Source organism: Opisthorchis viverrini (assembly GCF_000715545.1).
Source record: "Opisthorchis viverrini unplaced genomic scaffold opera_v5_184, whole genome shotgun sequence".
Classification (NCBI taxonomy): Eukaryota; Metazoa; Platyhelminthes; class Trematoda; order Opisthorchiida; family Opisthorchiidae; genus Opisthorchis; species Opisthorchis viverrini.
Window position 1 is genome coordinate 140,297 of NW_008751839.1, and position 12,972 is coordinate 153,268.

General features: G+C 43.0%; 1 protein-coding gene across 1 annotated transcript in view; it reads left to right on the forward strand.

Annotated features, from left to right (window-relative positions):
- The window catches only part of T265_07709 (hypothetical protein), a gene marked incomplete at both ends in the record, with an annotated part of 61,734 nt that extends 52,572 nt beyond the window's left edge, over positions 1 to 9,162 (forward strand). Inside the window, one exon of the mRNA XM_009173305.1 lies at positions 9,056 to 9,162. Coding sequence (XP_009171569.1) covers positions 9,056 to 9,162 — 107 coding nt within the window. The remainder of the gene's footprint in view (positions 1 to 9,055) is intronic.
- Positions 9,163 to 12,972: the final 3,810 nt, after the last annotated feature.

The window sequence follows — 12,972 nt, forward strand, 5'->3', positions numbered from 1 at the left end:
GAATAAAGGAACACAACGCGGCTGTCAGGAGGCATGACCCCCTGTCCTTGATATCTATACACGAGGACCAGGAAAGCCACAAATTCAATCTGGAAAACGCGAAAATTTTGGCATACGGAGACACGCGACACGGAAAAAAATTTCTGGAAGCATGGTACTCTACGGCAGGTTCAATCAACCGGTGCATCCAACTGGATCCAATTTACGTACCTTTACGTGCAAAAGACCAACATCGCAACCGGAACACTGAAGGAGGACCGAATAATTGATTCACAAACGAAGAAACAAGGAACTCCTCGGAGTCAAATCAATAAAGGTCATAAGCCGGAACTCGGAAGGACAAAGGTCACTCCAACATCGACCAGTCTACGACGGCGAGGAAAGCCAAGTTCAAGGGTTACATGGGCATCGGCGAATGAGGACACGGGATAAAAAGAACAACCAATGGAACCGCCCGATTGAATAACGAATCGTGGTCAAAGGTCACCCCCGGCTACCAGCACGTATATCAACACACACGTAACACTACTGAGCGCACAACCACCAACCCACCGCTACGCACAACTACGCACTGATGATGTCACCTCGATTGATGATGAAACGTTTGCAACCAAATTGCTTAGCTCAGCGAACAAGCCAACGACCAATAGGTAAGGTTGTTCCGTTTAGGTAACTTCACCGGTTGTCTGTAATGCACATCGCAGCTGTCGGATTAAACAAGAATCAGGAACTCTAGTGGATAGCCCTGACTGTTGCAATATAAAGAATAATATCAACCGACGATTGGTATCCCATTAGGATGCTACAGACAGGACCGTTGAGTTCCATTCTGAGGGGCATTATAACCGTTTGCATGCATGTGGAGAAGCATTCAGGAGCGTGGAACCGCAAAGGGCGTGAAATTTACCTCAATGCTTTTAAGCAACACGTCAGACAGACCAAGTAACGGACAGACTGCCGGAACAAGTCGGAAATACCGCACCCACTCTGAGGTCTTTCTTCACTAATGTTGAACAGGCATATTTTGAGATTCGGCGTCTTAATTTAACCGAGTACGAAAGCCCCTACCGTATTTATCTGGCGCGTCTTCCCCATTATCCAATGCGTCGGCTTTCTTCAGCAACTTCTTTAACCTTATCAGAAAAATCCAGCCGTGAAATGAATAAACAAGGATGTTAAATCTCTTCAAACTGCAAGTCTGAAGTCGAAATGGCCTGAGAGAATAATCAAAGAAAAAGGTAAGGAGACCACTTCATCACGTGCCACCTAATCTCGGCTCCGTAGCATGGATTGGTGTGCAAACAACTGTGCCTCCCCATTCGCATCTGCATTATTGAAGAACATACGTGAGGACTGAACAGGGAAGAAACGGGTGAAGTACAGTCACGAAAGTTCAGAAAGCATTTGATACAGTTATCCAATGACTGGTATTGACCAGGGTATTTTTGGGAAGATCTACACAGCATTGCTGTGGAATTCACTAAATAAAAGATGAAGTGACCCGAAATAGAGTGACAATATGTTTAGCTATGCGAACATTATTCTTTTCGACTCACGTAAATGTTTTGAAGATGAGGTTCGAAACTTTTTGCGGTGTATTTGAGGGATAGTACTGAACGGACAGATCAGCCTTGCACATAGTTATCCAACATGAGCTCGGTAAACTGTGTGCCTGAAAAATTGGTTGAGTACTTCAATGGAAAAATCTCAAAGGGGTTGATTGGTACTTCCCAAACCACTTACCAGGACAGCTCAATAATCGCCTCTCTCTCCCATAGGCATTCGAGTTCAGGAACGTGGAGATTCATGTAGAAACTGAAACTGCACTCTCACATGTTTGTGTAGTTAATCGCGCGCTATGAAGAACAAGTACTTCGCAAATTTTTCAAGTACTCGTGATAGCATATCAGACCAACGATGGACCTCATTCTGAGCAGTTATGCTGGCGTAGAGCAACTATATAGAGAAACATCAAGAACTGTCTGGAATCAGTGAGCTTCTTCTGTTTACTGAGTAAAACGCTGAAGCATGACTGCACCAAGGCATTCAAAATATTGCGGGAAGTACGTATTTCGCATACTGGAAATTCAGCCCTCATACAACGAAAGGGATAGTCGACGCTTGGAAACAGTTGAAACTGACATGTGGACAACTCCTACCCGATGTGATTAGAAAAGATGCGTAAAACTATCAGGAAGGTCAGATTCCTGAAATCAACTTCAGAACGCCCGGAACCTACTGCTTCACCAAAAGCTCAACTGGAAAGCCGGCAAGCATCCAGGCAAGTCAATCATTCGATCGATTCAGTAAAACCTGATGAGTGTTCTCTGCGCCACAGAAGCACGACCGAATGTGATCAACGTTCAGGCTTTTCACAGAGGCACGATCGATGTTGATGGGTGATCACTAACGCCTATCAGACAGCCTGGATCAATGTCAGAAATTCCCCTTTAAATAGCGTGGGGCTGTTGTAACTTTTGCACTCGCTCTCGCTCTCTCACTCACTCGCTTGTTTGGAATATAGCTGTTGTGTTCCCTTCTGTGAGTCTTTTCTCTCCGACACTAGGCACTGGAGCGAGTCAGCAGCAGATACCACGGGCCGACGAAACAGCAGATATAACAAAAGCAAAGACCAAAAGCCTGGTGATCGATTATTTGAGGTTTGATCCCTTCCAGGTCAAATCTGAATGAGCCAACAGGACGAAAATTTTGCTTGAGTAGGTGTTTTTTCACTGGCTTTCCTAGTTTCCGGTGAGTCCTAGGAATGCACGCGTCTTAGCAACTGCTGCACTGGCATGTGAATAGAGAGAATCGATAAACTGGAGTGGTTTTGACACAGACAGTGGACAGTACAGTCTAGGCTCACCCAATGGAAGCAAATCACCGTGGCGCAAGCAAAGACAACACACAGCCTCCTGTTAAAAGCATTACTTGTTAGCGGGGACGATCTACTTGGCATTGTCATGCTGCGGTTTCTGTTCTACAGCTGGTTCATGTTCAAGCTTTACTGAAAATATCCATTTAATTAGCGCAATGAGATGTTTGTATGCTACACGATTTCGCCCGCTCATGTACCGGCTTACGAATAAGTACATTTACAATCTACTGTGGCTTTGCATGTTATTGGTCCCTTTTTTAAGTCGTTTGGGTTAATGGTGGTGGTCGCGCACTACCTGCTTCGTACCGACGAGTGCGACCACATTTTTGACACATCTAAGCCGTCATCCAATACCCCAACAGTATGTACCGCGCCTGTTTGCGTTGCAAACAGTGTGCTCGTAAATTGGTGAAAAGTTATAAGCAGACTGTTGCCTTCAAAATGCGTTGCAACAGTGTGCTCGTAAATTGGTGAAAAGTTATAAGCAGACTGTTGCCTTCAAAAACATTTTTCCCGAAAAGTCCATGTCTTTCCGATCTATAGTCTGAATTGTTCCGCTCCGAAAACCGCTCCTGGTATTATCCTAACACATTAGTCACTGTTGTCATCGTCTTTACCATTTAAATGGTGTCCAGAGTTCAGGTGTAGCTGGCAGCAAACTCGTAACCCGTATTTTGTGAGACCAGAGGTGGGTTGAAATACTGCGAGCTAAACCGTTATTTAGTCGTGTACAATGAAAAACAGATGAAATGTGAGGAGAATAAAACTAAGGTCGTTCCTAGGTAGCACGTTTGGATTTCCTCAGTGATCGACAAAGTTCATCGGAACCACGAGAATATGCAAGTGACGAAACGTAGACGTTTGTCCATGCCCTGCTGATATCCTAAAGGAAGCATGCATTTATGGCCTCAGCATATGACGAAAACAATGGGAAATATACGTAAACTATTTAATCAGATGAAGGGACAGTAGAAAACCTGATATAAAGCAAGTCGGCATTTTATTTCAAAGAAATCGAAATCGGTTGGCGGTAAATGCTTGAGGCTGCTTTATGAAAGGTTCGTTGTGGGAAATTGACCTTATCTTGTCACTTTCTCCTGCCTAGACCTGGGAATTCTGACAGTGGCTCCGTCTTCGTGGTCTCTTCTCACCTCATGTCAGTTACACAATTATCACTGAATGATTTATTTGTTTTTTAGCTACGTAAAACTGAATATCCCAGCTTAATCAGCTTTATTGTAAAAAAGAAACTTAAATATTAGGTGGGGTCACATGAATTACCCGTAGGCAGCAGGTTCATTCTGTTTGATGATCGCTGGCTGCCAACTGATTCCGGGGAAGTAGCCAACATTCCCTAATTGCACACACAATATATCCAGATATGGCTCATTTTAGCAGCTCGAAAAGCATGCTGCGACCGGCAGTGTTAACGCTATCCACTGCGATTCTGATCATTTGTGAACATGAACCAAGCGATTACATGTCATTAGACTCGGAAGTAAATATCGCATCTGCACAGAGTTTATGGAAAGTGGGCGTTTTCAAGCGTCCCCGCTAACTTTCCTGGACGGTTTTTTTGAATAATAGACAGTAATGATCAAAAACTGCAAAGCGGTTCCATTAGGTGTTTGCCTACCTTCACCTTTCATCTTATGCGGGGACGGAGCTTTGGCATCAGTCCAGATACTACTCGCATGTTTCATCAGTGGTATGTGCCGATGCCCTAGTAAAAGTGATGCTGTTAATGAGCTTCCACAAAATAGCTTTCATTGGCCGTTGTTTATATCAATACAGATGGGTAAAGGTTCAGTTCACTTGCTTGGTTTAGTGGTTGACAGCCAGCCACCACCGGTTAAAAAAGGATGGCATAACAACAGATCCATAAATCCTGGAGGTTGTCTTTGTGTGTGATCTGCTGAAACAACGCCGTTCTTGGCGGAGTAAATGCCCATTAAAAAATAACAATTCTATGTGTTGGATCTAGTACTGGAGTTTGGAGTTCCGTGCGTCAGGTATTGATCATTCATAAGTGACTATTTGCCTGCCTACCGAATAGCGCAGTTTTCAACAGAGCCCTAAGTGACTTGATGTTCTCGTTACTCTGAGGTCATTCAAAACAACTAAATCTACTGCATAGTGCAGAATGTGTGCGACTGTATGTGATGAACAAACCAATCACTTCCTTGACCTTGAAGGAAGCCCCTTGCTCATGAATGGTTATTCAGGCACATCCAGTGCGGCCTGGTTGAGTAGTTGTGATAAGTTTGTCTCATATGTAGATATTTGAAATACAAATTTCGGTGCGATTGAGGATGGGCACATTTGATGACTTGTAGTAATAACAAATTCGAGTCTAGTGTTCCTACCAAAATAGTTGAGCCTAGCCAGAATGAGGATAGTTCAAACGAGAGTGATACGAACGCATGTCTTCTTGGTAACGTCATCATGTTCGTTCAGCTGAAATTGTAAAGTAAACTGAAGCAAAAAAAAACTGAACAGAAACATGCCATCGGAAACAAACGCACAACTAGTGACCTGTTAATTTTCAACAATGCTGGATAAAATCCCCTTCTTGCTTGGATAGATGAAATCATCAGTGTGGCTATGATAGATTTGACCGCATTGGAAATCACCTGACACCGGTTGCTGAGATACTCTATAGACTAACAACATCTCTTGTATGTACTGGCATATTTTCTTTGTGTAGGTACACCTGGTCTTTAATTCATCTGGTTGTACTAATTTATCAGGGGAGGTCTTCCATTATTTCCATGCACATAAGCGTAAAGTTTAACCGTTTACCCATGAATGCAATCGCAAGAAACAAAAAGGTTTACTCATCGTTGGTGCTGGCGAACGTTTCTGTATTTCCAATTCCCTACAAGTGTACAAAGCAGCAGATCTTTTGGCTACGCAATTCAGATAGTTTAGTTTCTTGTTTAAACATGGTTCCAAATCTCAAGGCACATTTATGAGGCAAAGTAACGAAGAATGCGTATTGACCGGTCACAAAGGATCATTCATGGCTCGAACAGTCCATTTGAGGGTAGATAATTTACCGCAGATTTACAACAGAAATCCAGGGTGCCTAGAGGATCGGAAGTGATGTGTTGACATGCTGTTCAGAAAAATATTGTACCCAGAGTCCAATAGCTTGTCAGATCTTGACCGTATCCCTCTTCTTCACTGAAAATCTCTTTAGTGCGGTGCCTACTTGAATACCATCAAGTAGTTCGTTTTTAATGATAATTATATTGTGGTCGCTAGGCAACTTCGGTCATCTGAGAATTGCGTCCCATGATTAGCTTTTTCAAACAATCAGTGCACATTCAGGATAACGGAAGATTTGCATGTGCGAACCTATACTGGTTGCATTCATCGTTAAAAAATCGGAAAATCCAGGGCTGAAATGTGTGCAGGTTTGCTTTAAAACTACAGTAACTACATGGATGAATTTCCTCCTTACGCTGCAACAAGGCATTTGTGCTGGACCGGACCATTCACAAATACTCTTCTGAATAGGTCTAGTTTCATGAGTCAGGGTTCAAACAACCTTTTCGCGTTCAATAATGCCTCCTTAGGCTTGAACAGAATAAACTTCCAAAATGGAACTGATGTCTATTGAATACAAACCTGGGAATCTATATGATAGTTTGCAAGATTGGATACCAGGTAGTCGATGACCGGGTTCACTAACCACGTCGGCTATGATGTTCTTCGCCGAATACCAGTTGAAAGATTTGCCAAATGGATCGTATTCACTCTTACAGCCCTGAGAGTCGGCTGGTGATGCTGCCAAATAGGGTTAAAAACAAACGATAGGGATTACCACTGTGATTCGAAGGATTCTTAATCCAACCTAGGGAACACAAAAAGAAAATAGGATTCTACATAGTTCTACATTGCAAATCAGAGAGTTAAGTTAACTGTCGCAACTTTCCAACACTTGTTAACGTGGCTGTAGAGTGTGTAGGAAGTTTTAATTTGCCCCTAGGGCATTGGTTGGTCGGTTGGTTCTAGCAGAACTCCGGGACTCACGACTCAATTATCAGGACATTGTTCGAACATGGCGTTTATTCTACAACTATGCTTGTTTGTGACCTAAATAAAACTAAAGGGTGGATAATAATCTAGAAATTTTGAATCCCTCGGCTTTTAATGTACTCGAATACGAGGATACTGTGCACAGTTTTATTTGGTGGCTAACTGGGAGTCACCAACTCAAGAACTGTAACTCGGTTTGGCGAACAGGTCTCCAGAGATTCTAAATCCAGCGCCGTGAATCCATTAACTTCTTGATTCAGTGCTCATTTTTTCATCAATTGCACCCTCCCCAAAATAGCCTAAATAGACTGAAGTTCAGTATGTCTGTCTCCATTGTGATTCTCTACAGCTAACTTTTGACATTAAAGGAATGACCGGCTTTTGACAATGCCTCCAGAAAAACCAAAGTCCATCGCAATTGACCAGAAAAAGTCAACGAGCCCGAAGATTCCAGGAAACTTTTGTTTAGCTTTTGTTGCTTAGTTATTTGAGTTTCCCTCACCATAATCCATGTGAGGCAGACAGTGTACTATGGGGACTCGTACTTTGGAAGGGAAATCTGTAGAATCCAAACTCAACTCGAAGGCCGCATTGAGGAGAACATCGCTATGGATATTCTTTAGACAGAACGGGCTTCTGCTACTCATACTCCAATCTATAAATATGCTCATACATAAGCACTGAGTTTTTGCCAACAAGCCCAGGCCGTGATATCCTCGTGCTCCATAAATGGAGACCGATTTCACATGTTCCGTCGTTTCATCCATTGGGAATATGTTTTGTGAACACATTCGTCCAGTCATTCTGTTGCGCGCCACACATTTTCCTGAGTTTCGCACCTTGCATGTTTGCTGAGTTAATAGCACTCACTCTGAGTGCAGACTTTGTTGAAACAACCGTGAGCAATATCCCACAAAATGATATCACCCAAAAAACGTATGCCTCTCGATTAATTAACATAATAAGTTAGTTGTGAGACTCATCAGGCAAGCACGTATATGAGATGGGTGTTTATGGTTAAAAATAACCACTAAACGCATCATCCAGGGAGGTCAATGATCATCACTTCAGGCTAAAAATGCTCCTTTACAAGGGGAGGCTTCTTTACTTGGCTGAGCAAATGGTGGACCTCATACCGAAGTAAGAAACGGCGCCTCATTAGTTAGAAACCCTCACACAAATCTAAAGGGCAGTGTTTTTTAGTGATTCTTTATCAGTTCCAAGGCGATTCACTTCAGGAAGTGCCTTATTTGAGTTCACCTAGTACTTTGTTTGAAAGCATTTATTCACATTAAACCGTTTGACCCCATTTTTCTTCATTTCAACCCCGAGAATTGATTCAGAAAACTGGTTTCTCATAAATTCAAGAAAAAAATTGCTGACACCATTGGGATTGGTGATAATAGCGAGGCTAGCTCTTCAAGGTCACGTGAGAACTGTGGAATATCATCTTACACCTCGTTCAATAAAAATAGCTTTCTGCTCGTAATTCAGAATAGTCTAGTTACCTAGAAACTTTTTGAAGGGCTATGGGAAACAGTAACATCTGAATAGAATAAATTTACACAGTGAATGTTTGACTACGGCACGCTTCAGAGTCCTTGTTAGTAAACAGTACAAAACAAAAAGTTTCTATCCAACATAGGCTTACAGTGCTTTCGAATTTCTCCATCGCATGCTTTTCTTTTCAGATCAAAGTCTAATACCAAGCATTTCAAATCTCCGAATAGTGATCTTTGCAATACGCACGAAAAAGAGCAATTTATTTGTGTCGGTTGGCCTGGACTAAGCAGTTTATAATCACAACCAATATAGTGACACAGGCGCCTGGTTATCAAACCAAGGCAACTGAATTCACCACCATCTGTGACGGACAATCAGTGGTGTTTGTCCTTTGGACGTTTCTGTGGGGATTCACAGAATTACTTGTCTAAGTTAACATATTTTTGTGTACCAAATGGTCCATAATCAACCGCGTGGAATTTGGTAAAACTAGCCCAAATCTTTAGCATTTCTGGATTTTCACGGAACATTTCACTCTGCTGGCCGGTCCTTCCTTGATACCCTTTCTCAGCAAGCAGTGCCGCAGAGTTTTGTCAATAGGATGTTTTACTATTATTCTCAGAATTTCAGGCCTGTTAGAGTATACGGAGCGCTCTCCAAAAGCTCATGTACACAAACTGTTATGCGAAAAAAGGACGCGCACTCTCTCCATTCCGATTCACTTTCGTGATCGATAATAATGCTGGAAGGTTTCCAAAACATTGATATTCAGATAGCTTGTGAAGAAGATCTTGTCAATCTGGAATACGCAGACGACCTCGTTCTCGTCTCCTCAAGGAAGAATATGGCCTACTCGCTCTTAGACGACGTATCCGTGCTTTTATCGCCCACACAGATCAAACTAATGCTTCTGAGTATGCAGTCGCTGAACATGCCACCTAAAATCCAAGGTGAGACAATCCAAGACGGCGAGCGTTTTTACCTATGTTAGAGCTGCAGAAGTTCTAACTTTAATGTGACAGATGAGGTCAGTTCACAGATCTTCGAAGGCCATGTCGTGTTTTTTTAAGTTTGAACATTTGTGGGGCCAAGCGGTATATCTTTGAATCTCAGAAGACGTGTGTATTAGGCTACTGTACAAGCTGTTTTGTTACACGGCTGCAGGACCTTCTCAAGCATCCAAACTGCGAAGTCTTCAGGTGTTCGACAACCATTGTATCAGAACCTTAGCCCATATGCGTAACGGAACACATGGACAGTATGTGGTCGTGCAACGTCAATGGTTGACAAATTCCACAACCAGAAACTGCATTGGTTTGTCATGGCTGCTCTCCATGCCAATTAACGGTGATGCAGGCAGAGGATGGATCGAAATTCTACCAAACCGAGTGATACGAAAACGTTTCCTGTCTACACGACTCGCCCTCCTAAACGGGGACCGAGTGATCCCCAATGTGCATAATCAAGGGCACCGGAAAATACAGACACCAATTGATAACAGTGACGTACTTGTCGTCAATTTCTCTCGAGAGTGTGTCTTCAGGTGTGAGCACCTTTTTTCTATTCCCAACAAAATTAGTGGGGATAGCATCTGAATTGTATATTGGACTATCGATGATGATGAAAGCTTTTAGATTTTCAGGAGCAGATCACTGGGAGAAGGCGTTGTAGGACCACGTGATGTGGATCCCGCGATTGAAGGATGAGGTCACTATATCCTGTCCAAGTGCGAGTTAATCACACTGCTGATAAGCCACTCGTGGTCGAACAGCTAAGTGTTCAAACTACTAGCTAGGAGGCCGCGGGTTCGAGACTCTTCGGGGTTTCGTGAGATTCGCACTGCTGATGATTCCCAATAAGGATGAGACAGCTGTACATAGCTTCACGGCTTTTTAGCATAGGTTAGTTTCACTTACAGGACGAAATATCCACAAAAATAAGTTACATCTCACAGTTTGTAGCACGTCTAAGTTCACGGTGGATATTCTAATATGACAATCTGTTGCCGTCCTCTGACTGGGTACTATCTACCGCCTGTTTTTGTGAAGCTATAGTCTTGGGCTTGTGGCAAGCGATAAAATATGAAAAACTTTCGACAATTCACTGGTCACCTTTCGCAGAAACATTGTTGTTCGTCAGTACCTGTGATGACAGGCATCTCGAACTCATTGGCACCGGAAAAGTAAAAATGAACTCTGTTTTAAATGCTATTCTTCTACGTTCTACTATGAGATTTGATTGCATTCCACAATTTTCGTCGGCATTGAATACTGCACCAGTCGTTGGCTTTTCTCTGCTGTATCGGACAACAGTTATTCACTTGACTGGATCACAACTGAATGAAACTCACGTTCATTGAACGGGCGTAATGCTGAAAACTGTTCGACATCCCGCGATCGATTTCTACCTTATTGGGGCCACATTGGGACCAAGAAAGATTCATTTTTACGAACCGGACCAAGATGTAGTCACGTTCGCGCTGAGGAGAGACTCAGATGACTATCACTTATATGATATTCTTCAGGTGGGCGGGCTTTAAGGAGGCCGCCTCATGTTTTGGTCGATATGACGTTAGCACTCATGGGGTCGTCGAAACGTATTCGAGTCGACTCCCGTTGAGGATCATCAGAAGTGCGCAGGCCCTAAATATGAAGGTGATTTGCAAAGGAGTGTAGTTTGCGAGTTCCCTAAAATTTGAGGTTCAGAACGTACTCGGATACTGAGACTACCTGGTGAACCTAAGGAGGGTATTAATAGTTGGCTCTCCGAAAGTTTTCAGTAGCCCTGTAAGTAGTGTATTATTCTGAGAAAACATGATTCACAATCATTCATCCTGTTCTGCTCTGAAGAAAAGCCACGTTTCGTGGACAACTTAATTGCCGGATGCCTGAGAATGGCGTTTTAAAAGGTAACATTACCAAGGTAAACCTATTTGGGTGTTCCCTGGGAGAACGACTAGAGAATGACCTGCTAGCTATAAGCCATCATTATTGCAGTAATTCTTAAGACTTTAACAACAGTTTGCTAACAAGTGTTCTGTGCTTAGGTCTATAAAACGGGAAAACTATTCCAACCAAATGAAGGAACTGTTTTCTGAATTTGAAGGCACGCACAATTAAATTTCAACTCACTTATATGAATAAACCACTCGATTTAGTATATTTTGTGACAGAATGAAGGACAGTAGCTTCAACCAGGCCTCTGAAAGTGGAGACACTGACGGCCATATGATGTAAAAGGTGGAGATAAACTATAGACGTAATGCACTACTCATAAAGTTGCTGAAATTTCTTCGACAGCCCACGACCGGTTTCTCCCATCCTAGGGCTCATCAGGTAGGCACAGTTCCCGAGTTTTCGTCAACCTCATACTCTACTTGGATCCAAATTGCACGAAATTAGCGAAATACACTCATGCGTAAACATTTGAAAACATCATAAACAGGAGATTCAGCTGGGTTACAGGTGAGCCCCCAGCAAAACCAAATTTGTCTACAAATGAGTGTATTTTGCTGAAGATAAATTAGCTATGAGACCCAATCTGTAGAGGCAACCTTCCTGATTGATTACGGTACTAAGACTTCAATGCGTGCCTTGACTCAACTGCAGTTTCCAGTAGGCCAATTTTATCCCTCTGTTTCGAACCGGTCAACTCGTTTTACGTACTGTATTATGTCGTGCCGTGCCGTGCAAAACGTAAACGAGAGTAACTGATATTCCGATATCTATAGACTGACCTTTGCACCCATCGCGTTAAGCAACTGCCTCTGTAGAGTTACGTGATTGGTAGTGGACCAACCATCGGTCAAAATCCTGCTGCGTCAGCCGTTGGAAGTTGGTACGTCAATCTTTTTGTTAAAAGACAGGACACTTATTATCCCGGACAAAATGGTGTTGTGATAAGCTAGTGATCACGTGAGGATCAGTCTTCCAGTCCTGTGATTACTCTAATCAGGTGACACTGCTATTACAACCCTCCATTATGTCTGGTTATGATTTGTATGGCTTGCGACATGCCCCACATAGTTCATTTTTTCAAAGAAGAACCCCGGTCACTAGAATAAACAGACAGACATACATGTGCGCTCAGAGGTCAATTAAGCCTAACCACCAATTGTGTGTACATACAGGGAAATGTGCACTCTTCCAATTCTGTTGTCACGATGGAACAGATCCTGCACACACTGCGTAGTTGTTTTTTTCCCGCATGCCAGTTGGGAAAATAATGGCTTCTTCCTACTGGTGGTAGTAGTAATAACGCTAGTGGGCTATGCGCCTGCCAAGAGTGTAAACAACAAAATCGATGGCTGTCGAGATGTTGTTGTTGCGTAATGATGTTACTACGTTTGGTCGATCGAAGAAATTTGCGTTCGGAAAAGAAATTATTCCGGTACACAGTGGGTTCACACCAAGGTATGTTCTTCGTTCGCTCTGATGTGCATTCACTGTGGGAAGTCGCTCCACCTGCGAAAGTCGAGAAATCATATTGTTCAACTTCCTCTACCCCGAAGAGAGCGCCCCCCCCCCCCCCCCCCCCCCCCCCAAAAA